The following is a 27,448-nucleotide window of genomic DNA, read 5'->3' on the forward strand; positions in this document are numbered from 1 at the left end:
TCTAGATTTCATTACATCAAGTTTTCAGTTTTTCAAGTTAAAAAATATACCCTTGCGAAGCACGGGTTACCTGCTAGTTTTAAATGAGAATGAACAGTTAATATTACATCAATAAACCTGCCAGCCACCGTCTATACAAAGCATTGACAAGACAGAGGATCGGGAATATCGTTCTCCTATCTTTCTCCACTGCCATTATAACGTGGACCTCAATATAGGCCAGTAATGTCTAGTATTACCTACTTAGCAGGAACTAATCTAGGTAATAACTACTACTAGAAAGCACCGGCATTCCAAAAATGTTAATACCAAAGTAGCTTAGCACTAGGAAGAATTTTAAACGGATAGTCTCTCTCTCCGACAAAATCTTGTTGGAATGTTTTCAAAAGTGCTAACAAAGAAGTGACGGCGGGATTTCCAGCAGCTAAGCTTGGCCAAGTATAAACACATTGGGCGTTCAAGGCAGAGACGATAAGATGGGTGAAAAAAGAAAAGCAGTAGTAAAAACAGTCCTAGATTATTTTTAACCGTCTGTCACGTCTTGGTTTATTCTGTACTGTGGATGAGGATGAAGAGGAGAAGGAAAGGAAAGATAAAAAGGAGGAGGAGTAGGTGGTTGATGAGGAGGAGAGGTGGAGAAGAAGGAAAGGAGAATGAGAAAAGGAGGAGAGAAGGAGGAGGAGGAGGAGGAGAAGAAGAAGGAAGATGTAGAGAATGAGATAAGGAGAAGGAGAAACCTAAATATATATTGATGAGGAGAAAAAGATAAGGAAAAGGAGAAAGAGCAGGAGAGAAGTAGAAGGAGGAGAAGAGAGAATGAGGAAGACTAGGAGAGAAGGAGAAGGAGGGAAGAAGGAGGAGGAGATGAAGAGGTGGAGGAGGAGAGGAAGAGGTGCAGATGGAGCGACGGAGCAGGATGAAGAGGTGGAAGGAAAGTAGATGGAGGAGGAGCAGGAGAGAAGGAAAAGGAGGCGGAGGAGGGAGTGAAGGAGGGTAAGGAAAGTGGAAAGTGTGATAATAAAAGAAGAAGAAAAGAGGAGAAGGAGAAGTACAGACAAGAAGATGATAAGGCAAATTGGACAGAGACAACGTGAAGAGATGAAAAATAAGAAAAGGGAAGAAGAACTGTGAAAAGTCCAAGAAATTGGCGGGAAGGTAGAGAAGCAGAAAGTATAGGATGAGGAAATTTTGAAAAAATAAACACTTCCAGCTAAGAAAAGAGCGGGATGAGAAACAGGATAATAATAGAAAGAAGAGGAATACAAGAGAACGAAATACAAAAGAAGAAGTAAAAGGACAGGGAAACTAACAAAAATAATGACAGATGAAATAAGGCGTGATAAAATTTAAAGAGAACGACATCTAAGGGAAAAATGCAGAGGGAACAAATTTACCAATCAAGTAGCTTGAAGTAGAAAAGAAAAGAACTAAAAAAGACGACGGTAAGAGAGAGAAAAACGAATTAAATAAAGGGTAAAATGAGGAGGTCAAAATATGGAGAAGTTAAGATAAAAGTAAAACATTAAAGACGATGAAATAGAATAGGAAAGAAGGAACAAGTATAAGAAGAAGAGATAAAGGATAATGATGAAGATGGATAAGAAAACAAAGAGAAGAAAAGGAAGAAGAAGAAACAGAAAAAGACAAGAAGACAAGGTTCTCTTTTGAGCTTCATTCGTATAGTACTAACTTCCATACAATGTTCGGTAGAAGAATAAGGAGAAGAGATTAAGGATAATCATGAAGATGAATATGAAATGAAAGAGAAGGAAAGGAAGAAGAAGAAGCAGAATAAGACAAGATTCTCTTTTGAGCTTCATTCGTATAGAACCTACTATGTATGCTTCCATACAATGCTCGGAAGAAGAATAAGGAGAAGAGATTAAGGATAATCATGAAGATGAATATGAAATGAAAGAGAAGGAAAGGAAGAAGAAGAAGAAGAAGCAGAATAAGACAAGATTCTCTTTTCAGCTTCATTCGTATAGAACCTACTATGTATGCTTCCATACAATCCTCCTGCATAGAATGCTTCTTCTTAACATAGAAACACGCTTTGGCATGATATTACTGTATTATGATTGAGATTACATTCAGACATTCAGAGCTGACTTGGCTAGACGGCATCCATAGTGAGATTCACTTTAATCTGTCAGTATTCCTTAGAGATAGCATTCATGCTATCCATTCAATTATAATGCTGACAGTGAACTTGAGTAGAGCAGTAGTTGAGCCCGTTTTGAGATGATAATGACTCGGAGACCAAGATGTGAATATATCTCATTTTCGTCTCGACAATGCCAATGCTAATGCTAATACAGAGCGAGTTCTCTGCCACTGACAGGATGGAGAAGAAGGGGGAGAAGGAGTGAGGATGAAGGAAGAAATAGGAAGAATGGGGAAGAGAGAATGAGGAAAGGAATAAGAAGAAGATTGAGAATCATGAGGAATAAGTGAAAAAGAAACAGAAGAAGAAATAGAGGTAGAAAACAGGAGAAAATGATGAGAAAGAAAAAGGAGAAGTAGAAGAAGAAGAGAAAGAGGAAAGGAAGAAGAAGAAGAAGAGGAAGTGAAAGAATAAGAAGAAGGAGAAAATGATGGAGGAGGAGAAGAAGAAGGATAGTAAGGAGAAGAAGAAGAAGAAGAAGAAAAAGAAGGAGCAGCAGGTAGGTGTGAAAAAATAAAAAGAGAGGAGTATTAAGAATGAAGAGAAATAGAGAGAAAAAATGAAAAATTAGTAGAACAATTGAAAAGAAATAGTAGGGAAGTAATGAGGAAAAAAGAAGGATGATTGAGGAAAAAGAATGTAGAAGAACGAGGAAAGTAAGAAGAAGAAGGAGAAGAAAACCGATAAGATTCAAGAGGGAATATAGAGAGGATGGAGAGAGATAGGGAGAAGAATGAAAAGGAGACAGCAGAAAACTGAAGAGAGATGGAGAGAATGGTTGAGAAGGAAGAATGGAGGGAAATAAGAAGATGAATAATAATAATAATAATAATAATAGAAGAAGAAGAAGAAGAAAAAAAGTAAGAAGGAGAATAAAGGATGAAGAATGGATATAAATAGCAAAAGAATACAGGAGAAAATGATGAAGGAGAAGAAGAAGGATAGTAAGGAGAAGAAGAAGAAGGAAAAGAAGGAGCAGCAGGTAGGATAAAGGTGTAAAAAAATAAGAAGAGAGGAGTAATAAGAATGAAGAGAAATAGAGAGAAAAAATGAAAAATTAGTAGAACAATTGAAAAGAAATAGTGGGGAAGTAATGAGGAAAAAAGAATGATGATTGAGGAAAAAGAATGTAGAAGAACGAGGAAAGTAAGAAGAAGAAGGAGAAGAAAAATGATAAGATTCAAGAGGGAATAGAGAGTGGATGGAGAGAGATAGGGAGAAGAATGAAAAGGAGACAGCAGAAAACTGAAGAGAGATGGAAAGAATGGTTGAGAAGGAAGAATGGAGGAAAATAAGAAGAGTAATAATAATAATAATAAGAAGAAGAAGAAGAAGAAGAAGAAGAAGAAGAAGAAAAAAAAAGTAAGAAGGAGAAAAAGGAGAATAAAGGATGAAGAACGGATATAAATAGCAAAAGAATACAGGAGAAAAATTGAGTAGGATCAAGAGGGAGTAATAGAAGTATAATGAAGACAAAAAATAGAAAAAATGACAAAATAAGGAAGAAACAAGAATTGAGCAGAAGATTGAAAATAAGTTGAAGAGATTGAAGTAAACGAAGTGAAGAAGTTGGAGGAGAAGAAAAAATGTGAAGAAGAAGAAGAAGAATGAAGAAAAAGATTGAGGAGAAGAAGATGAAGAATGAGAAGAAAAAAGGATAAAGAAGAGGAGGAATAAAACAAATAAAAATAAGTAGGGAAAGAAGAAGAAAAGGTTAGAGAAGAAGAGGAAGAAAACAAATGAAAGTAAGCAGAGAAAGAAAAAGAAGAAGAAGAAGAAGAGGAAAAAGAAGAAGAAAATCTATTCTATAGTTTCTCATGACTGGCGTTATCATTACATAAACATGAATTCGTAACTCCTTGGATTTGAATTCTAAATTAAGCTAGAATCTCTGTACGGTACATAGAGTATAGCTAGTACAGGCCTACATAGACTACAACAACTCCTGTCATAATGAATATTCAAACACTGCATCTGAAACATGTTTCTTGCCATTTGTTTGAACAGCGAGAGTGAAATGAAACACACTTTGCTAAACAGAGAAGGCCACACATGTTATTCACTAATCAAACACTTGTTCAATTGCTATTTTGAATCACTTATCAAAGTATTGCAGTGACGAGAATATAATATAGTAGGCCTATTTTTTTATAGCACTTCTAATCCTCTTTAAAGAGACAACATTTTATAGAGTGCAATTTCCTCCAAACGTCAGCGCATTGGTTCAATGGAAAGCATGATGTTATATGGAATGTTAATATAAGGAATTCCTCTGGAAAATTGACTAGACTAGAAGAGTCAGTCAGGTTCAATCAGCAATTAGAGATAAAAGGACAGGTTAGGTTTTGGCTTTTAAATGGCAATATGTTAATCTTATTTTTTGATAATTTTACACAAATGAAGAAAAGTTGAATGACTCACACTTTTGAGATATCGTACGAATGACACCCTAAAATAGCTTTGTATTTATAACGTAGGAATTCGGACTTGAAACTTTGATTAAATCAGATGAACAAATATCAAAGAGATATAAAATCAGAGAGAAAAGTACTTTTCTCTGATTAAATGAACTCAGTTGGTAAATGGGATACAAGAAGGAACACTTGGTTCTGTTTTGTTTTTACGCAGTGGTTATGGCAAGGCTTATGAAACCTCCCATACCCTATGCTTTTGAAAAATATCATTGACTCAAAAAATATTCTTATTAAATATATTTAAAAATACATACATCAAATGCATCCCATAGAAGGGACGTAACTCTAAAGCATCCAACCGACTTTAATAGCACGTAGTTTTCAAACAAACTATGATTACTTTAAAGTGTGTTCAGGGGTTATTGTATTAGCACGTAGTTTTCAAACAAACTATGATTACTTTAAAGTGTGTTCAGGGGTTACTGTATTACGTATACAGTTACAACTTATCTTGATTAATTGCTTGGATAGTAGGCCTACAAACAGTAACCTACATTATTATACTTCAAAAACAATTCATTCTGTACTTAATTCAATTATAGGACAATGAAATTCAATAAACCATATTACAGAATCATTTATTTTACAGCTATCACATGAAACTAATGTACCTGGAAAACAATTATAGGGTTTGACCACCGCTATTCGTCTTGTAGATAATGTTTTTCAATGTACCTAGAATTGTTTTCAATTACAAGACGAATAGCGGTGGTTAAACCCTTCTGACAAGCAAACCCTACAATTAACATTTCTACCACAGATACCTCGATTAAACGATCTTTATCTAATCCTTCTTCGACTCATTCTAGTTACACTTTAAGTAAAACTATTTTTATCAGCTAATCCTTGTTCCTCTTATCATTTATAACAGGATAACATTCGGAAGTGTTTTGTGCACCATTCATTAGAAGACCAAACCAATCAGTTTTGATCTTTCTCTATAAAACACCGGGTGGTCCGAAACCAACAGGAAATTCCAGAAAAGTGATTCAACCGGCAACAGCTGCCTCGATCTCATTCAGGATTGCTCTTCCTTGCAACAGATGGTCAGCAACTTGGACAATATTCGAACAACTGGCAAAAGTTGTCGTCGCGGCGAACAAATCCATTGGAATTGGTCCAACAAGTCGGACTGTTATTTGTTTTTGACTTCGCATTCAAGAGATACAGTTCTGGAAAAGCTTTTCTTGGGCATTTTTTGTGGCTTTCTAAACTGTGAGCAACATGTAGTTCAACAATGGGTCTCCTTCCTCTTCGTCTTCTTCTTAACTACTTCTCAACCTTCTTCATCTTATTTATTTCTTTCTCCTTGCATTCGCTAACATCTCATGGAGTTTTGTATCTTTATGTACCGGTTTCACAAAAGCCGGTTCAATTTTAACCATGATTAATTATACGAGAACCAATCAGAGAAGGCCTTTTTGATAAGACCTTCTGATTGATTCTTGAGGAATAAATCACGGTTAAAATTTTACCGACTTTTGTGCAACCAGCACTAACTGTTGAGAATAGAGTATTAATAATCTTGATATCCTTCATGAGAGTCTACTAATCTATTTGACCAGATACCCATAAGATTGAAATTTTCCCAAAGAATTGGTACATTGAAAGGCAACGCGTATGAAAAGTTTTCTATGTTGGTTCTTGTGGAATTAATCACGGTTAAAATTCAACCGACTTTTGTGCAACTGGCACTAAGTGTTGAAAATGGAGTGTTACTTCTCTAATTTCAATAATCCTGATATCCTTCATCAGAGTCTACTAATCGTTTTGGCCAGATATCTATAAGATTAACATTTTCCCAAACAATCACAGCATACATGTTTCTTTGGTGCATTAAAATGCAACAGACACGGAAAGTGTTATTATTATCATAGGCCTACTACGAAATAGTGAGATGTGTCGAAGTAAAAAAAACTACAAATAATGTTTTGTTGTTCATTGCTTGGTATGATGGCCACATGAAGCCAAGACTTGTGCCTGGGTAATGGAAGGAACACCATCGGACCTACAGTTTCAGGTGGGTTCCGAAACACTGTGCAGGGATTTTGAAGAGCTCAAAATTGTCAGATAGGCTAATAGAGCTGGCCTCATGCAGTATCCTTTCCAAAGGGATTACCGAGAATATATCGTACATCTAATTACAGCGAATAGATATAATACCAACTATTGTATCAAACACCTCCCCGAAATAATACAAAGTTGATTTTTGTTTTGTAAAACGAGTCTTGCGAGTTCAAAATGAATTGGAAAGTAAAAAGAAATACTGTAATAGGAGAATGTCTGTCTCAATATAAATTAAAAATAAAGGTAACTAATGAATTTGGAACGTAAAAAGAAATACTGTAATAGAATGAATAAATTGAGAGAATGTCTGTCTCAATAGAAAGTAAAAAGAAATACAGTAATTTTGATAAATTGAGATAATGTGTGTCTCAATTTTATATATCACGAAAAATAGCCCAATGCATCAATTTTGAGAATTGCTGAGAAAGCCTTATCTAGCAACAGTATTTTACCAAAGAGGAAGTAACAATATCTAGTACCTCCAAGTCCAATATTAGAATCGACTGATTGACCCAATGGACTAAAGAGCCAATATTTTGTGATACCAACCAATCAGAAGCTAGCAGCTTTCAAAAGTTAGCGATCTGACAGGCCTCATGTGACGTTGTACATCTGCTGGCTCCTGATTGGTTCAAATTGTAAAATGGTGGATTTCTCACCTTTTGGCCAATCGCATGGCTTCTTGTGTTTAGAGACGTGCCTTTCGTTACAACTTACAAAATTTCCACTCCTTACTTATTTTGGTTATATTTTGATTTTAGTGCTTGCTTTCTCCGCAATTGACACAATAATTTATAAACTTTTAAACTTCTCAAATATAACATTTTTGCCAATAATCCGCTTCCAGTAAAGAATTATTTTGTATTAGAATCACTAAAATCTATTGCTCAAGTTTTTTTATCAATTAGCTATCACAAATGATTAATGGATTTAGATCACAATTTTGTCAACAATAGTTGTCATTTCTCTTAATTTCCACCTAATCAGATAAATTTTCATTCAATACTAAATCATCAAACATGAATTTTTCGCAATAATAACTACTTTGAGATTACGGTCTTGAAACAAAAACCTCATTTTATGAATTAATTTTCGAATTCAATTATTTCCATTTCAACTTGATGTATTTGAAAAGTGAGGAGTTTGAAGGTTCAACTATACTTATTCACTAAGTTACACTGAACCAACAATAATGAACTTGAAATTGATTCACTTTGGAAAAATTCTATCTAAAGGCAACTAGAAATATCCTTAAAAGTGTGCAATGAAGAAATACGCTTAATAAAAAAATATGATCTATAAACACTAAAAAAATATTCAGGCTTTCTCCGCAATTCTCAACATTGAAGTATTGGGAAATTTTTCGTGATATCCAAAATTGAAAATAACCCGGCCTTTTTGCAACCAGCACTAAGTACCTGATTGAATAATTACAAAAGTTCAACAGCTGAGTCATAATTTTGACACAGTCCCACACACATGAACTCGCTCACTCATTTCCATCATCAACAGACGACGAATTATTATTATCAGCTGTTTTTCCAAGGATGAATAATAATTATCCTTCTAGTGTCTTTCAGCGAGTTTTCACAGGGATGAGACCTATAGTGAGGTCCACGTTATAATGGCAGTGGATAAAGATAGGAGAACAGCGTTGCCGAGTCTCTGCCTCAATTAATTATATTTCTAAATTATGAAAAACATTTTTGCCAATAATCCGCTTCCAGTAAAGAATTATTTTGTATTAGAATCACTAAAATCTATTGCTCAAGTTTTTTTATCAATTAGCTATCACAAATGATTAATGGATTTAGATCACAATTTTGTCAACAATAGTTGTCATTTCTCTTAATTTCCACCTAATCAGATAAATTTTCATTCAATACTAAATCATCAAACATGAATTTTTCGCAATAATAACTACTTTGAGATTACGGTCTTGAAACAAAAACCTCATTTTATGAATTAATTTTCCGAATTCAATTATTTCCATTTTAACTTGATGTATTTGAAAAGTGAGGAGTTTGAAGGTTCAACTATACTTATTCCACTAAGTTACACTGAACCAACAATAATGAACTTGAAATTGATTCACTTTGGAAAAATTCTATCTAAAGGCAACTAGAAATATCCTTAAAAGTGTGCAATGAAGAAATACGCTTAATAAAAAAATATGATCTATAAACACTAAAAAAATATTCAGGCTTTCTCCGCAATTCTCAACATTGAAGTATTGGGAAATTTTTCGTGATATCCAAAATTGAAAATAACCCGGCCTTTTTGCAACCAGCACTAAGTACCTGATTGAATAATTACAAAAGTTCAACAGCTGAGTCATAATTTTGACACAGTCCCACACACATGAACTCGCTCACTCATTTCCATCATCAACAGACGACGAATTATTATTATCAGCTGTTTTTCCAAGGATGAATAATAATTATCCTTCTAGTGTCTTTCAGCGAGTTTTCACAGGGATGAGACCTATAGTGAGGTCCACGTTATAATGGCAGTGGATAAAGATAGGAGAACAGCGTTGCCGAGTCTCTGCCTCAATTAATTATATTTCTAAATTATGAAAAACATATTTGGCAACGTTCCGGAGCTAGAAAAGGATAGCTCTATCTGCTTTGTCGTATGATAGACAAGGATAGCAACACCAATGTTAATCGAATACTGTCATTATAACGTGGACCTCATTATAGTGCAATCGAATTTTTATATTATAAACCTACTATTCGCTGAATTTCGTGAGAATCGTTAGAGCCGTTTTCGAGATCCGGTGAAATACAAACATAAAAACAGAAATTGCTCGTTTAATAGTATACGATTTCAAATATACTGCTATAAACATTTTTATATATTTAGTGATTTTATTCTATATTTTGTGAATATTTGAAGTTTGGTTTTAATGGAAGTTTCATTATCAATCTATCTTAATTCGAAATTCTTTGTTTTATTCTGATTCATAGTTTCAGATTGAAGATTTGGGGTTGAAATTGAAGTGAACATAACCTCTACATAATATTTGGTCGATTTGTGACAAAATCAGGGAATTGAAGAAGTTTTGGGCAATAGCCTGTTTTTTCTTTTCCGACTATTGTATTGTTCGCTCTATCTAATAAATAAATAAATAAATATCATATATACTATATTCCCCATGTTCACATCCCTTCTTTCTATTCTCTACATCACGTCATTTTCTTCTTCAACTTCTTTTCCTCCACATTCCTGACCTTTTTATTACTTTCCGGAGAGGCCACAACTCAATGCAACGTAACCCTATCCTTTTTCGCCACCATTATTAGCACTTCATCTTTTCCTGCACTGCCATTTCGCAAACACTACACACAGCCGCTGGTCACTACAGGCACATCGTTACAATTTCTCTCTGTCACGTGCCCTGTTTCCCATTGCCACACCAAACGCAGCACCGCTTTTCTTTCACTGGGAAAACTACGACGTGACAAATATAAATTTTCCGACACCGCTCGCCTCGCACTGGGTGAGTTTTCCCCAGAGGGATACGAGAGAGGAAGAGAAAGAGTGACAGAGACAGAAAGAGAGAGAGAGAGAGCGTGAAAGAGAGATTATGAGGTTGATAGAAAGGAGAGGAAGAAAAGAGAGAGAGAGAGAGAGAGAGAGAGAGTGATTATGAGGGTGATAGAAAGGAGAGACGAGATCGGAGAGAGAGAGAGTGAGTGAGCGATTATGAGTTGAAGAAAGTAGAGAGGAGAAGGAGAGAGAGAGAGAGATTGATTATGAGGATGATAGAAATGAGAGAGGAGAAGGGAGAGAGAGAGAGAGAGATTGATTGATTGATTATATGCCTTTATTAGGGCGGAGTTAGGACTCCTGGTCCTCTCTACCACACAACCCTTTACAATAGAAGGAAAATTCACATAAGAAAACAGAAAAAATTGATTACATATTATGTAATAAGATTACATAAGATTAATATAAGTGAATAAAACTCTTAATCAAAATACAATTACATATAATAAAAGAGAATTTAAACCTAATTATATTAATACAATTGGAAACAATATTTCAAATTCCACTGGATTTCTCCACTGGAGAGAGAGAGAGAGATTATGAGGGTAATACAATGGAGAGAGGAAAAGGGACAGAGAGATTGATTGATTGATTGAGTACTTTATTTATGTAGATTACAATATATACTAGCGTATACACTTATATACAATAGCTTACAATACAGCAAAATTATAGATGAATTTACATAATATAGACTAAGAAAATAATTATTGAACTGTATATGATATGAAAAAGCAATTTGTAATATAATAACTATAGATAATTATATTGTTATGCATCTACATAAATTGGCGGAGCTTTGGACATATCAATATGTATGGGGGAATATTAAAAATATCCTCCCCACTAACTCTCTACCAAAAAAGAGAGAGAGAGAGAGAGATTATGAGGGTGATAGAAAGAAGAGAGGAAAAGGGAGAGAGAGAGATAGAGAGAAATTATGAGGGTGATAGGAAGCAGAGAGGAGAAGGAAGAGAGAGAGAGAGATAGATAGATGGAGATTATGAGGTTGATTGAAATGAGAGAGATGAAGGGAGAGAGAGAGTGTGTGATTATCAGGGTGATAGAATGGAGAGAGGAGAAGGGAAAGAGAGAGAGAGATTGGTAGAGAGATTATGAGGGTGATAAAAAGGAGAGACGAGATAGGAGAGAGAGATTATGTGGGTGTTAGAAAGGAGAGTGGAGAAGAGAGAAAGGAGAGAGAGAGATTGAGAGGGTGATAGAAAGGAGATAGGAGAATTGAGAGAGATAGATAGAGAGATTATGAGGGTGATAGGAAGGAGAAACGAGAACAGAGAGAGAGTTAGAGAGAAGAGGAAAAGGGTAGGAGTGAGAAAATGACATTGAAATAAATCGCTCTCTGACTCCTAGGGAGTTTCAACCTTTCTCTCGCAACCACTCAACCTAACCTAACCCAACCTAACCAAGTCGATTCAACCTAACCTAACCCAGCCACATTCCGTTTTGTGGACGGTCTTTCAGTTCTAGTGTGATTCAACACTTCCTGTCAGCATTGGGTCAAATGGGTAACAATGGTGTCGCTCGTAACGAGTGCTGAAAGAACCCCACTGTAGATAACTGAACAGACCTGCACTGAGTCTCACTACAAACTGTCAGCATTAGTTGAATGAGAAGCAATGGTGTTATCTACAAGGAATACTGACAGTTTGTTGTGAATGCCACAATAACACGCCTCATCATCACAGCCAAATGCCTCATTTATCTTAGCAAATTCTGTCTCTGTCCCACTCATTTATCCTAGGCATCTGCTGTTCTCTGTCCCACTAATATTTATCCCAGGCATCTGCTGTCTCTGTCCCACTCATTTATCTTATCATCTGCTGTTCTCTGTCCCACTAATATTTATCCCAGGCATCTGCTGTTTCTGTCGCACTCATTTATCCTAGGCATCTGCCATCTCTGTCGCACTCATTTATCTTAGCAATTTTCGGTCTCTGTCCCACTCATTTATCTTAGAATCTGCTGTCTCTGTCCCACTCATTTATTAAAGGCATCTGATGTCTCTGTCACACTCATTTATCTTAGTATCTGCTTTCTTTGTTTCACTTAGTTGTGCCTCATTTTCTATCTCAAAATAACAATGGGTCGGATATTTATTTCCCTTGCTGTTTGGTGGTAATGACGTTGACAATTCGGGTGTATAGTGTAAAGTGTGAATGGGGTAGTAAGCTACGTGAAATTAATATGCCTATAGATAATGAAATAAGAATTATTATTATTGGTAGAAATACCAACTATTACAATATTATTAATATACTATTACACTTTATTGATTCATACAATAAGTACATAATCAAAATGATAGGGAGGGAAAAAATCTGGTGTGGCGCACTCACACAACTTTCCTTGTTATGAAAATTGATCACCTGACGCTACGGTAGTGTTCCCGCGCATCTCAAGTCTACTATTCAATGATTTGAGCCAGCTGGTGACAGGGCAATAACGCTGGAGACACACGAGGTCTGCTATCTCTTCATAGTGAATCATTTAATAGAATCAACAGTTTGCCAATAGTTTGCAATTGGATAATCACATTTTCTCGATTTTCGAGTTTATTTTTAATTTTAGTTGAAAATGTTACTGATCATTAATTGTAGAGATTCTCATGCTCAATCTATTCCACTCGATTTTTTTTTGTTTAAATTGTATCTGAAGCCTGATAATTGAGAAAGCTAAAATCAAACTTTGCATGGATGGGGCGGAGCTCCTGAAATTTTTACAGATATGGGACTTGTAGCAGTTGATAGAGCTTATCAATGACTATTTCAGGTATAACTTTAATCAAAATCGTTGGAGCCGTTTTCGAGAAAATCGCGAAAAACACTGTTTTTGACAACATTTTCGCCATTTTAGCCGCCATCTTGAATCGCATTTGATCGAAATTATTCGTGTCGGATCCTTATATTGAAAGGACCTTACGTTCCAAAATTCAAGTCATTCCGTTAATTGGGAGATGAGATATCGTGTACACAGACGAACATACACTCATACACACACATATAGACCAATACCCAAAAAACACTTTTTTGGACTCAAGGGACCTTGAAACTTATAGAAATTTAGAAATTTGGGTACCTTAATTTTTTTCGGAAAGCAATACTTTCCTTACCTATGGTAATAGGGCAAGGAAAGTAAAAATAAGGTAACCTTGAGCTATTCCTCTCCCAAATTTACACATAGTCCGGAATAGGTTAAGTCTTGTAGTATAATGATATATATTAATTTATTTATATACCGTATGACAGATACACAACACATATGAAGCTCATGAGTCTCTCAAATATACACTATATTTTTTCAACTTCTTTAAGATGTTGTGTAGTTTTTGGTCAGGAGAACATAAGTTTGTCTGACCGCCATTATATGCTAGTCCATTTAGCGTTACCCAATGTGCACCATGGAGGCGAACTAGCGTTACACATATTTAAGTAGAAAACTTTATATAATGGTATATGAATAGTAGTATGTAATGTAGTGTATTTATAGTACACTGTACTATAACGGTTCATGTCCCTACTATTTATTACAAATCTATAGTCTAATTTATCTCTAATTTTGACTAAACAATGATTTATATTATTATTTTGTGGTTGCAGGTGTACCAAGCACTATTTAGGCCGCTGAAGGTGACGAGACACCAATTCAAGAAGGTGCTGGACTGCATGAAAATGATCAGGCAGCTCAAGTACCAGGAGGTCTACGCACAAGAAAAGGTCACCAAAGTAGACAGCCTTTCACTCGTGCTCTCCGGAAAGTAAGTCACAAAACTTATATTTCAACTCAATAATAATTAATATTTGATTTTCATTGAATAATATTGATTGACCGAGCAAAGTGAGGTCTAAGATTCAAGTCGACGTTTTTGCATTTCTCTATATATTTATTTTTTGTGTAGTTGAGAAGTTGATATTGTGGTAATTATTCATATTGAATGAAAAAGACTAAGAAATTGTCAAAAATCACAGATTTATTGATACTTAGAAAGACCGGTTTCGGTTATTACAGTTTACCAGAGATTGACAATGGTGTAATAACCGAAACCGGTCTTTCTAAGTATCAATAAATCTGTGGTTTTTGACAATTTCTTAGTCTTTTTCATTCAGTTTATATTTATGTTTATATGTTCCGCATTTACAGCGAAACGCAGCAGATTTAAATGAAATTTGAAAGGTATGTTCCTTTTTGAATTTCGCGTCGACGTATACATACGGTTTTTTGAAATTTTGCATTTAAAGGATGATACAAATGGAAAAGGAGTCTCCTTTGAACGCCAATATTACCGTAAAAATCAGACTTTAGAATTATTCATCATAAATCAGCTGTCTAGTGGACTATAATACTACCCGATCAAAAACATCAAACATCTTGAAAATGTATCTTTCCATCAACGTTAGTAGACAGTTGACTATAAAACTACCTGTTCAAAAACATCGAACATCTTGAAAATTGTATCTTTCCATCAACGTTGTAGACAGTTGCAGCCAGACCTGATAACAGCGCTCACACTCATATTCCGGGACGACACGTCACGGTACCATAGGAGAGAAAGCTCTATGTTTATTTAGGTCATTTTCTAGACATTTTAAATTGATAAATTATTTATTGATTTTTGAAAAAACATAACAACAGGTCAATGTAACTTACTGAACGCGAGGTCTACTGTTCACAGAACTACTAGATGAATTCAATATTAGTCTGGACTGATAAGAATCAAGTGCAGTAGTATCCATGAATATAACTTCTATTTTCATCGAAATTAGGGAGAGAAACAGTTTTGGTTCATCCAGTTGATGTTGATTCTCTACCAATTAATATTAGATTTTAATTAAATAATATCAATACAAATAATATGAATGAAATATTGGTCTGTACTGATAGGGATCAAGTATAGTTGTGTATAGTTGTTTCCATTCTATTTTCATAAAGATTAGGGAGAGAATCAGTTTTGGTTTTATCCTGTTGATGTTGATTGTCTACCAATTAATATTCGATTTTAATTAAATAATATTAATACAATTAATATGAATTGAATATTGGTCTGGACTGATTGGAATCATGTACAGTAGTTTCCATTAATATAACTTCCATTTTCATCAACATTAGGGAGAGAAACAGTTTTGGGTTCACCCTGTTGATTCTCTCCCAATCATCAATTTGATGTTTTGATTTTGAAATGAAAAAAATAAAAAGAGAATGAGTATTCCAACTCAATTAATATAAATTAAATATTGGTCTGGACTTATTAGAATTAAGTACAGTAGTTTCCATTACTATAGCTTCTATTTTCGTCAAGATTAGGGAGAGAAACAGTTTTGTGTTTATCCTGTTGATCCTCTCCTAATCATCAATTTGATATTGTGATTGTGGCATGTGATAAATAGAATAAGAATGAGTGTTTCAAATCAAGTGATAACCGATAATAAAGTGTCGAAGCGCTGTGTGATTTCATAAACTTAACCTTTGAAAAAAAACATAGACATTCTATCAAAATTTTTGGAGAGAAATAGTACAGGCATATTTATATTATGATTATAGTGTTTTCTACAATGAATGAATAAATAAATAAATTAATTAATATAAATCAAATATTGGTCTGGACTGATTGGATATACTTTTTATAACTATAACTCAATTGATATAACTTCGATTTCAACTTAATTAGTATGAATATTAGATATTGGTAATGTTGATATAAGAAGCGAGCTCAACATAATTTCCAAATGGCAGAAGATTGAAGAGAATCAGCAAGTCTGGAAAGATCATGTTGAAGGATGGAGAGCGACAGGATTCCCAAGGCAGACATGTCGTATAACCCGGTTGGAAGGAGAAATGTGGGCAGCCGTCGCAAAAGATGGATGTGATGGGGAGTTTGAAGTCGGAAAAGGCAAATTGCCTAATCCTTGTAGGAAGACAACGACGAGAACGCTACAATAGTATCTTAAGTCACAAGGACGGGAAGGGCCGTTTTGCAGGCGAGAATGATGTTTCTAGTCGAGTCGTTAGCCGAGACTAGAATTTCATTCGAGCACTGCAAAAGACATTCACGTCCGAGTAACTTACACTATTTTTTGTCATAATAATCTAGAAAAGAATAATTGAGAAACAGAAAACATCAACTGCTTGTGCTGACATTACTACATGCATTCTATAAACATAACCTAGTTTACAAGTTTCGAATCAGGAATTTCTTGATTGTAGTTGACAAAACATCCACCTGGAGTGCTAAAAGGCGGCAGTTTTGCTGTTCCAAATTCTGAACTAGGAAACATACTCGACTGTAAAGAAAACATATGATTTTATTACAGTATAGTATGCTGTAATGAGAATCATATGTTTATTTGTTCTACAATCAGCTGTTTACCGGCTTGATTTCATGGATGTAAAACAGCTGAAATTGAATGACTATGACAAAAAAACTGTTATAGCAATACTATTGTAACAGATTCCATCTAGACAGTTTTCAAGTTCGAATATCAAGAAAAATTGAAAACGTTGATCAAGATAATAGAGCTTAATGTAGAATAAGCACAAATGTATTGGTTACCAACCCACCCTATCTTTGAAGAACAAGATCATTCTCTACAACCAAATCTTGAAACCAATTTTAGGTGTATGGGATCTAACTATGGAGATGTGCCTGTCAAAGTTACATCAATATGATACAGAAATTTCAAAATAAAGTATAAGGGAATATGGTCAACCCTTCTTGGTGCATCAGAAACAATTACAGTCGAACCTCTGTATAACGAAGTCGATTATCCCGAGAGAAAATTCGCTGCTGAAAGGTATTCGTTATTGAGAGGTTGTTCTGTCAAGAAAACTGCCACGATCTTATGGATCTTGTAATATGGTATCACGGCGGTAAATAAATGAATATGGTACATAAAACATATCATCGCGAACGTAGGTAGGGGATACCTATTAGGCCATATTAATATGGAAATTTGAAAATTCAAGCTGTTTTAAATAGAAAAAAAACTTGTTTTTTGAATATTTATAGAATGTAATAGGTAAGTAAACTCACCAATTTATTATAGAGAGCTTGGTTTGTACTATTAGTAGAGTTTTAATCAAAGTACATACTCAGTAACAATATTTTTCAACTTCCTTCACCAACGATTTTTTAGTACTTTATACTCTACTACTGTATTAGATTTAACGCAAAATACGGTAATTTTGTCAATAACTTCACTATAAATACTATAATAACTCAACTTCCCTAATTTTTAATGTTTTATTTGAAAAAGTGAGTAATTTTTGGTTGAATTTTGCATTTGAATAAAACATCATGTTCAATAAACGACTCACATCTATTCAAACAGTCGAACATAAAAAGGCTGGTACACTATTTTTCAGATTTAATCCTTGCCTGATAATTTTGAAAGCTTCTAGAACTTCTTGATCTGACGGATTCTTCTCCTCAAGTTCGTCACAACCATCATTATCTTAGTCAGTTCAAAGAATTGAAATGTGTGACAAAAGCAAGATTTAGAAAGTCCAGTCGTTCACCTGCCTGGTCTACAAATGACAAGCTCTTCCAATTTAGAGTAACTTGCATTCAATTTCCGACATGTCTTTCCACCTGGAACAAAGACTGTCCACCACCCATCTTCTTCCTACCTGAATTGCCATTATTTTTAGTCTATTGACCTTTCTGCTGAAACTAAACAATTCCTTGAAAATGATCGTCTGCTTCCTATACACACTACATTTTGTATGTTGAAGTCAAGAGAAAACTTTCTTGTTGAGAGGTCCGAAATTCGTTGAATAGAGGTAAATAAGCAGCCAAAACTCCAAAATGTCATGGGACCAGGTAAAAATTCGTTGTGTAGAGGATTTCGTCAAGTGGAGGTTCGTTATAGAGAGGTTCGACTGTACTTGCATAGAGATATAGAGATCTACGCATTCCATTTGTGTCCAGTGAGATAAGTCGATTTGCCATGCGGCATGAGTCGAGACTCCATCATCATGTCAACCCTGAGGCAAGCTAAGCAACTGGTACAGAACATACATCTTACCAGGAGACTGAAGAGAAGAAAGCCTTTTGAACTAGTTTAAAATCAATTTGTGGTAGGGTACGCAGACTATATAATTTTTACTGCTCTCATAATTTGAGAACTGCTTGGGCAATCAATGGATGAAGTGATGTTTTATAGTTTTTTAGTGTAAGATTTATAGTGGAATGAAAATTAATGCTTAGTCTCTAAGACCAGTTTTAATGACAATCAACATGAAAAAAGAAAGAGAAATTGAGCAAGTGAAATTGAATGAATTTTTACCTAAAGATTAAGCCCATCTTAAACTTTCTTGATTCAAAATTGCGTCCGAAACAGTTAGCCAAGATAAACACTTTCCACAAAAAGGATTAAGTCCTGTCTCTCAATATCACATTATCCTCGCCCTCACCACATTATGTCAGAGAAAACTGGAGGAAAATTCCCCATAAGATGTTCTATTCCAGAGATATTACGCGATGATAAAACCTATATATTACAGTAATAAAATTCTCCAAGCTCCAGGAAAACTTTAACTCGAAACAACAGCAACAACTCGATTAGAGCATAAATTGATTACAGGTCTCCATAAAAAGCACTTGACGGCAAGTAATGGAAAATTGAAGATTAGCGAGCGAGAGAGAGAGAGAAAGGGTGAGCGTGAGAGAGAGTGAGAGAATGGCGCACTTTGAGAATGACCGAAGACACTTGTTGACACTAATTGAATTATCGGTCATGTTCAACACAGCAGTTTCCATTAGGGTATCTCCTCACTATAACGGCAGCCTCTCAGTTTCAATATTTTCAGTCAAAACAACGTCTTCATCGTATCGTCGTATCGTATCGTAGGTGATTGAATACTTCTACAAAATCTGAAGATTATTATATTTTTCTACTGCATTGTAATATGGATTTATCAAGTTTTAAATAAGATTTCCGGAAATTTTGAATTTGAATCAATTTGTTTATTATTTCAAACTAGCTGGTAACCCGTGCTCCGCAAGGGTCTGATTAAAAACTTGACCTACTGAAATCTCGAAGAATTAAAAATAGGCCTGTAAACATTCTCGGTAAATTAAGAATCTATATGCAAAATTTCAAGTTGATCTGTCCAGCAGTTCAGACGTGATGATTCGTCATTCGTGTCCTATCCCGTACGAGTACAAGCCAATAATAATTTTTTCTTCATTATATTACAAATAGGTGAATTGGAAGGACATTTTTATAAGGAAATTACCCAAAATATCAGGAATTTATAATTTGAACTAATCTGTCCATTAACTCAAATAGGTGAATTAAAAGACAATTCTTCATAAGAAAAGGCTGAGAAAATTCGAACTTGAACTAATTTGTTTATTATTTCAAATAGGTAAAATGAAATGAATCTTTTTAGAAGGAGAAAACTTAGCTGTTTATGATTCAAAGATAATTAATTCTATTGAGTGATTCAGTAAACACTGTATGATTTTCTTGGTCATCAACAAGAAATCACCAGTAATTATCTCCAACTCATTAAATCAACTTAACTGAACCTCTACCTGAACTTGATTAAACATATAGGAGAGAATCCACCCTATCATTAACTAACCAATAATAAATAGGCAATTTTCTTATCATGACGAAAGGCAATGGTAGTTGCATAGGGCAGAATTTAACCAACGACAAACAAATCAATGAGAGAATGGTATTTTCATTATTTTGGTGACAGCCAATCAATCAATCAGTAACTATCCAATGAGAGAGTGGCCATTTCTTTGTTCTAGTGACATTCTATGGGAATTGAATGGACTCAACCAATCACAAACTAAACAATGAGAGAGTAGCAACTTCACAGTCATGGCGACAGCCAATGGGAGTTGAATTACACTGTTACACTGTTGTTCATACACTGTTTCAGCTACCGGTACAATGCCATGTATTTATACTCCATAAATTCCCAAACTTTTTGTACTTTGTGATTTATATTTCCACTTAGCTCATATTTTTCTTATTAAGTTATAGTATTGTTTTAATATTACAAAATTCAACACTGCGCTTCTGCTTTGTTTTTCTAAATAAATTTTTATAGCTGTTCTTGCACATTATATGCACATTTGTACCGCAATGGCCGAAAATACTTTGCTTAGACTTTTTGAAATAGCAACTAAATAATATTCGAAATATGTAATTATAATATATGATACTGGCAGTGCCTATAAACAATTGCTGTCAGTTTAATTCTAAGATAAAATATTGTAATTTTTTGTTTGTATAAGAAAAAGGAGAATAAATTTCATTTTCATTTTCATTTTTTTTCATTTTTCAATTGGAGAGACTTAAACCAATCCGAAACTAATCAATGAGAGATTTCGTCAAACTAACAAATTTCGTGAACATGAAAAGTTGAATACAATAGAATTCATATGAGTTTTTCTCGATTATTGACAATGACAACACAAACAAATGAGCCAGCCTGGGCTGGAGAACTCGCTCGAAATAACGTATACTATTCTATCAGTTGTTCTATTGAAATCCTCTGTTCGAAACGATTTACAATAATCGATATTACGTTTTCCTCTTGTTGACCGAGCGAAGTGAGGTCTAAGATTCAAGTCGACGGTTTGGCATTTCTCTTGATGTTTAAATGTTGGATGTTTAAATGTTGCGCATTTACGGCGAAACGCGGTAATAGATTTTCATGAAATTTCCTTTTTTAATTGCGCGTCGACCTATATACAAGGTTTTTGGGAATTTTGCAATTCAAGGATAATATAAAAGGAAAAAGGAGCCTCCTTCATACGCCAATATTAGAGGAAAAATCTGGTGTGGCGCACTCACACAACTTTCCTTGCCGTTATGAAAATTGATCACCTGACGCTAGTGTTCCCGCGCATCTCAAGTCTACTATTCAAAGATTAGAGCCAGCTGGTGACAGGGCAATAACGCTGGAGTCACACTATCACACTATAGCTGGTCTGCTATCTCTTCATAGTGAATGATTTAATAGAATCAACAATAATTTGCAATTGAATATTCACATTTTCTCGAATTTAAAGCTTATTTTCAATTTTAGAAAATGTTACTGAACATTAATTGTAGAGATTTTCATGCTCAATCTACTACAGTTATTCAAATTCTAATAAGGTAGTCCTACTCAACTGTAAAAATTGTATATCTTGAACTATTCATTGAGAAATGAGTATTTCAATAAATTTTTATTCTAATTTAAATTATAAATTTTTATTCTAAGCATAAGTACCTAACAAGATGGCTAAAAAAGATAACTTACCTTGTCTAGGTTTATTTATGTTTTACTATTTTTGGAAGTGTAAGTGATTTGGTTATAAAGCAAGAAAATTTGTTTTTAACTTGTCCCAACTTTCAACCATAAAGTTATTCACAGTATAGGTCTAAAGTTATTCAAATTCAGAGCTCCTGAGAGAGACGCTTGGTTGTCGTGAGTGTGCAAGGAGCTTGGTTGTGCTTGTACTATTCCTCTCCCAAATTTAGATAAGGTTACACATAGTCCGAAATAGGCTAAGTCTTGTAAATGTTAATAATCGTAAACATAACTTATATCACTCATTTATAACTATTATAACTCATTAATCATTTCATCACCGGAAAGACAAAATCTGTGAAGAACAAGATTGTATTTAATTTTTCCAACATCTTATAATAGAGCAGAAGAGAAGAAGTTTAACTTTGCCATTCAATAAGGAGGTATTATATCGAAAGCAGGTTCTTGATAATGCTTCCAAATATATAACTTATATTGTGAAATTCATACAACAAAAATCTGGTGTGGCGCACTCACACAACTTTCCTTGCCGTTATGAAAATTTATCACCTGTCGCTAGTGTTTCCGCGCATCTCAAGTCTACTATTCAAAGATCTAAGCCAGCTGGTGACAGGACTATAACGCTAGAGACACACGAGGTCTGCTATTTCTTCGTAGTGAATGATTTAATAGAATCAACAGTTGCCAACAGTTTGCAATTGAAATAATAACATTTTCTCGAATTTCGAGCTTATTTTTAATTTTAGGTGAAAATGTTACTGATCATTAATTGTAGAGATTCTCATGCTCGATCTTTTCCACTCGAAATTTTTTGTTTCAATTGTATCTGAAGCCTGATAATTGGGAATCTATCTGCATTGATGGGGCGGAGCTCCTGGAATTTTTACAGATATGGGACTTGTGGCAATTGATAGAGCTTATCGATGACTATTTTAGGTATGAATTTGATCAAAATCGTTGGAGCCGTTTCCGAGAAAATCACGAAAAACCCTGTTTTTGACAACATTTTCGCCATTTTAGCCGCCATCTTGAATTGCATTTGATCGAAATTGTTCCTGTCGGATCCTTATAGTGAAAGGACCTCAAGTTCCAAATTTCAAGTCATTCCGTTTATTGGGAGATGAGATATCGTGTACACAGATATATACACTCATACACACATACACACACACACATACACACACACACACACACACACACACACACACACATATACAGACCAATACCCAAAAACCAGTTTTTTGGACTCAGGGGACCTTGAAACGTATAGAAATTCAGAAATTGGGGTACCTTAATTTTTTTCGGAAAGCAATACTTTCCTTACCTATGGTAATAGGACAAGGAAAGTAAAAATCAGATTATAGAATTATTCATCATAAATCAGCTGACAAGTGATTACACAGATGTGTGGAGAAGCCAGTGTATTGCTGTATTTCCATAAGGGCCATAGTTTCAATCAGGTAGTTGTGGATGAGAATACTGCGTGAGGTCTACTGTTCACAGAACTACTAGTTTTAATTGAGTCTATCTATAGTAAAAATACATAATTATTATAGTATTATCAAGGATCAAGGAGTTAGTCAATACAACATCGATTGATTATTTATATTCAAAGTTATAAATGATTTATAGTGATATTGAGCACGTAATGTATCATTTCTCGTCTTATATAAACAAGTTATTCAATGTTAATGTTCAACCGACTCTATCTGTATAATGTTTTAAGAATTTGAGTTGAAAATTTGATGTTGTTTAATGAGATTATTCGAAAGTTAATGTTGTCGAGCAAACCCACAAACGGACAAAGACTCGTCCCTCAAGATAAAAGTGGGAACTCGATACGCTCATTCAATGAATTTTCCAGTGATGCAGAGAAATCATGTAAATCTATAATATAATAAAGGAAAGAATTAGCTTATACACGTACGGAATAGGAAATACACGAATAATGCACCATCACATCTGAACTACTCAACTGATTAACTTGAAATTTTACCGAGGATGGTTATTGGCGTATTCTAAATTCCTCAAGATTCCAGTAGGTCTAGTTTTCAGTCTGACAAGTTTTTAGTTAGACCCTAGCACGGGTTACCTGCTAGTCAATAACTATAACAATTATACATGTCAAACTGAAAACTTGACCTACTGGAATCTTGAAGAATTTAAAATACGCCTATAACCATACTCTGTGAAATTTTAAGTTAATCAGTTGAGTAATTCAGTCGTGATGATGCGTCATTCGTGTATTTCCTATTCCGTACGTGTATAAGCTAATCAATTCTTTTTATTGATAATTCTCATGATCTAATTGTCTTGAATAGATGTGAAACCAAAAACCCATCTTCGAATTTAACCCCCCTACTTAGCTCTCAGCTCTCTTCTATAGTGAGGTCCACGTTATAATGACAGTGGATGAAGATAGAAGAATAGCGATGCTGATTCTCTGCATTAATTAATCATATTTCACACTAACAAAAACATAATTGGCATCGTTGTGGACCTAGAAAAGGATAGTACCACCGGCTTTGTCGAATGATAGACAAGGATAGCAAAACCAAAGTTGATCAAATACTGTCATTATAACGTGGACATCACTATAGGTACTTTCTCGTTATCTCGAACCACAAAACCGTCGATTCAGCGTTGGCGTGAGGTACGCCCAAGTACCACTTAAATTTCACCCATAATTTTCGGCAATCTGCTCTATTTCGGAAAACCCTTCAGGCGTTTTCGAGATTATTGATATGAAGAGGCGTAATATGAGACTCACTTCAAACTTTCAGTACCGGTTTAATGGGAAGCATTGGGTTTACTTATCAGAAATGCTGTCAGTTTGAAGTGAATATCAGCCATAATCAATAATGATTGATTATGCAGTTATTCCCACACGTCAGCATTGATTTACATGACGTAATACACGCATCAACCCAGCTATAAAGGGAACATGACTGATAGACATTGGCTGACATTAACTGGTAGTTGGAAATTCAAATTCAAAATTTGGTTTGCTGCTGTTACGTTAATGACTGGTCTCATTATCGAATATACTAAAACGTCAACTGTAATTAACCCTTAAAAGGATCTTTTCAATTAAAGCTATTTGTATTTTATTAGATAGAATGTACTAAAATGTGAAATGCAATTAACCCTGAGAAGGATCGTACTAATTCAAGTTGTTTGTATTTTATTAGAGCTCTTATAATTATGTTTCTTTTATTCGAAATTATTATATCATGCAAGGCTAGACATCATAAAGCTATTTGGTTTCGTGGTCGTGCTGATAAACTATCAATAAAATAAGTTAAGCTCCATTTGCTTTCTACTCCTGTTGTAAGGGTGACCGCTTTAAGAGCTGAACTCCTCCAAACACCATTTATGAATTTGAAAATTACTTCACGGTGGTTCAGATCCCAACTGAAGCAGTAGGCCAACTCATCTCTTCCAATAAACCGTCTCATTAACATTGTAAAATGAATATCAGATAAAACAATTTCAGGAAAGATAATCTACATGAATCACACTTCATAGAGGTGGAAGTCACATTTGGGCTGGATTTGTTTTTCTTAATTCTCTTTTTCAAGATGATTTCAAAAGGTTTGTCTATATGTATATATTCGTGTATAAGATAATCCACGACAACAATTATTATTGATGAGAACTTACTATAGTCATCAATATTCATTCAATATATTATAAACATTACAATGATTTATTCTCAATCAAGAGTGATTAACTAGATGCATAAATATTCAACCAAGGTACCTAGAATACAATACCACTGATCACAAGAAATCGTTTTTCAATTTTAGCTGACAGTGATGTGAGCAGTACACTGGTGCGTCATCATTTCACGAGAAAAGGACTTCATTACAAAAATTCGACAAAGAGAGTACTGGGAAAGACTATGAGTGACTATGTAAATAATATCTATAAGCAGAGTGTAGGGTGTGGTTTATATGATTGTTCTGTGACCATCACGAATGAGGTTAGTATTGTTGGCCCTGAATCACCTGTAGAGCCAACCCGTAGAGTCACACCTAATCCTGTTACTCCCATTCAGTTCCAGCAGCCATCCTCTCTCATAGAATTTCAAAATCCTGTGACCCAGTCTCCCTCTCAATTTCTCCTTTCTGAGATGAATTCCTCAATCTTGTCGCGGTTGTCAGACAACCAACAATCACTTGATGAGAACAATTTTTTAGAAATTCCTATATCAGGTGTGTTCCTGAGCGAAACATTGTAAATTCTCTCAATGAAAATACTGATATCGATTGTTACAGCAATAGTGATCGTGATGGGATTGAGGGGGTCAATTCGGATAAATTTATTGACGATTCCAGAGGAAATTCAAAATTCAGAGTGGGCTTCCTGAATATACAAGGAATTAATAAAAAGCATGTAGTTTTGAATGAGTTTGGGAATGATAATGATTTTCATGCTCTCTGCTTGAGCGAGCACTGGTGTAAGGTGGACGATATTCCTTTTCATAAACTAGATGACTATGTTCTGATTAATAGTTATTGTAGAGAAAATTACAGTCATGGAGGAGTTTCAATCTATGTTAGGCCGGAGCTAGTACCAGATAGCAATTGTTTAGATCTAAGTTGTTTCAATTGTGAAAAAAATTTTGAAGTTACTGGTATATCTTTAGATAAACTGAAATTAGCTCTAGTCTCTATATATAGATCACCCTTGGGCGATTCTAGTGTTTTTTTAGAAGGGCTTGAGAATGTATTGAATTTCTTTAGTAGACCTAGATGGAGAAACTATAGTATTGTATTCGGAGGTGATCTTAACTCCGATTTTGATATTGTTCAGGACAAAGCAACTGTACATGAATTTAAGAATTTACTAAGGCAGTTCAATTTGGCCTGCCATAATAATAAGGCTACCAGAGGTTCTGCATGTTTGGATAATATCTTTACAAATATCAGGATTGACAGTGTTGCATGTGATGTTCTGGCATTTCCTTTTTCAGACCATGATTGTGTATGGGTTGACTTAAATATTTGTTCCAATACGGACGGTAGAAAGACTAGGAAGACAGTAGTAACTAGGCCAATGACAGATGAAAATCTCGACTTATTTAAGAATTCACTCTCCAATGTAGACTGGAACAAATTTGTGCGTGAAACTCATTCTTTGAACTCTGAACAGATATTTAATAGATTTTTCAATATAATACATTATTATTTTAATATGTTCATTCCTGAAAGAAAAATAGTTGTGAATAGTCATCAAGGGGCAAAGAAAACAAGAAAAACAAAACTAAAAAACTGGTACACACCGCAATTAGCGAAAATGAAAAACACAGTATTGTTATATTTAGATATTTCAAGGAGAGATAATACTGATGAAGCTAGGAAGGCATATTTAGATATTAGAAGATCATATAAGCAGTTAATAAATAGAGCTAAGAAAACATATAACATTTCTAAAATTGAGTCTACTAGTAATAAGTGCAAAGCCGCATGGAAAATAATAAAATCTGTTCAGGAAGAGGCTCGAAAAGATCCAATTCCATTCACACCCAATGAAATGAATAAGTTTTTCTTGGACGCAGTGATGGATGTTCATGATAAGATTGACCGGCCCAATTTAACGGCAATTAATTTATTGGAGCAAAACTTCAATTTCCCTCTTAACCAGGATAAGCCCAAATTCTCATTTCACAAAGTCTCCACACGTGAAGTGCTTGATATAGTACTTAGTTTCAAAGCTTCATCCAGTGTTGATATTTACGGCTTTTCAAGTAATCTATTGAAGAAAATTATTCATAATATTATAAATCCATTCACATATTGTATAAATAGATGCCTGAGAGATGGAGTTTTTCCTGAAGTGCTAAAAGTTTCCAGAATTGTACCTGTCTATAAGAAGGGGCCTAAAG

General features: G+C 34.6%; 1 protein-coding gene across 8 annotated transcripts in view; it reads left to right on the forward strand.

Moving 5' to 3' along the window:
- The window catches only part of LOC111056320 (popeye domain-containing protein 3), a 129,246-nt gene that overhangs the window by 50,121 nt on the left and 51,677 nt on the right, over window positions 1–27,448 (forward strand). For all 8 annotated transcript variants that reach the window (XM_039433571.1, XM_039433572.1, XM_039433569.1 and 5 more), the window contains one exon: window positions 13,881–14,038. In XM_039433571.1, the coding sequence (XP_039289505.1) occupies window positions 13,881–14,038 (158 nt within the window). The remainder of the gene's footprint in view (window positions 1–13,880; window positions 14,039–27,448) is intronic.

Source organism: Nilaparvata lugens, chromosome 7 (genome assembly GCF_014356525.2).
Source record: "Nilaparvata lugens isolate BPH chromosome 7, ASM1435652v1, whole genome shotgun sequence".
In the NCBI taxonomy this organism is placed as follows: Eukaryota; Metazoa; Arthropoda; class Insecta; order Hemiptera; family Delphacidae; genus Nilaparvata; species Nilaparvata lugens.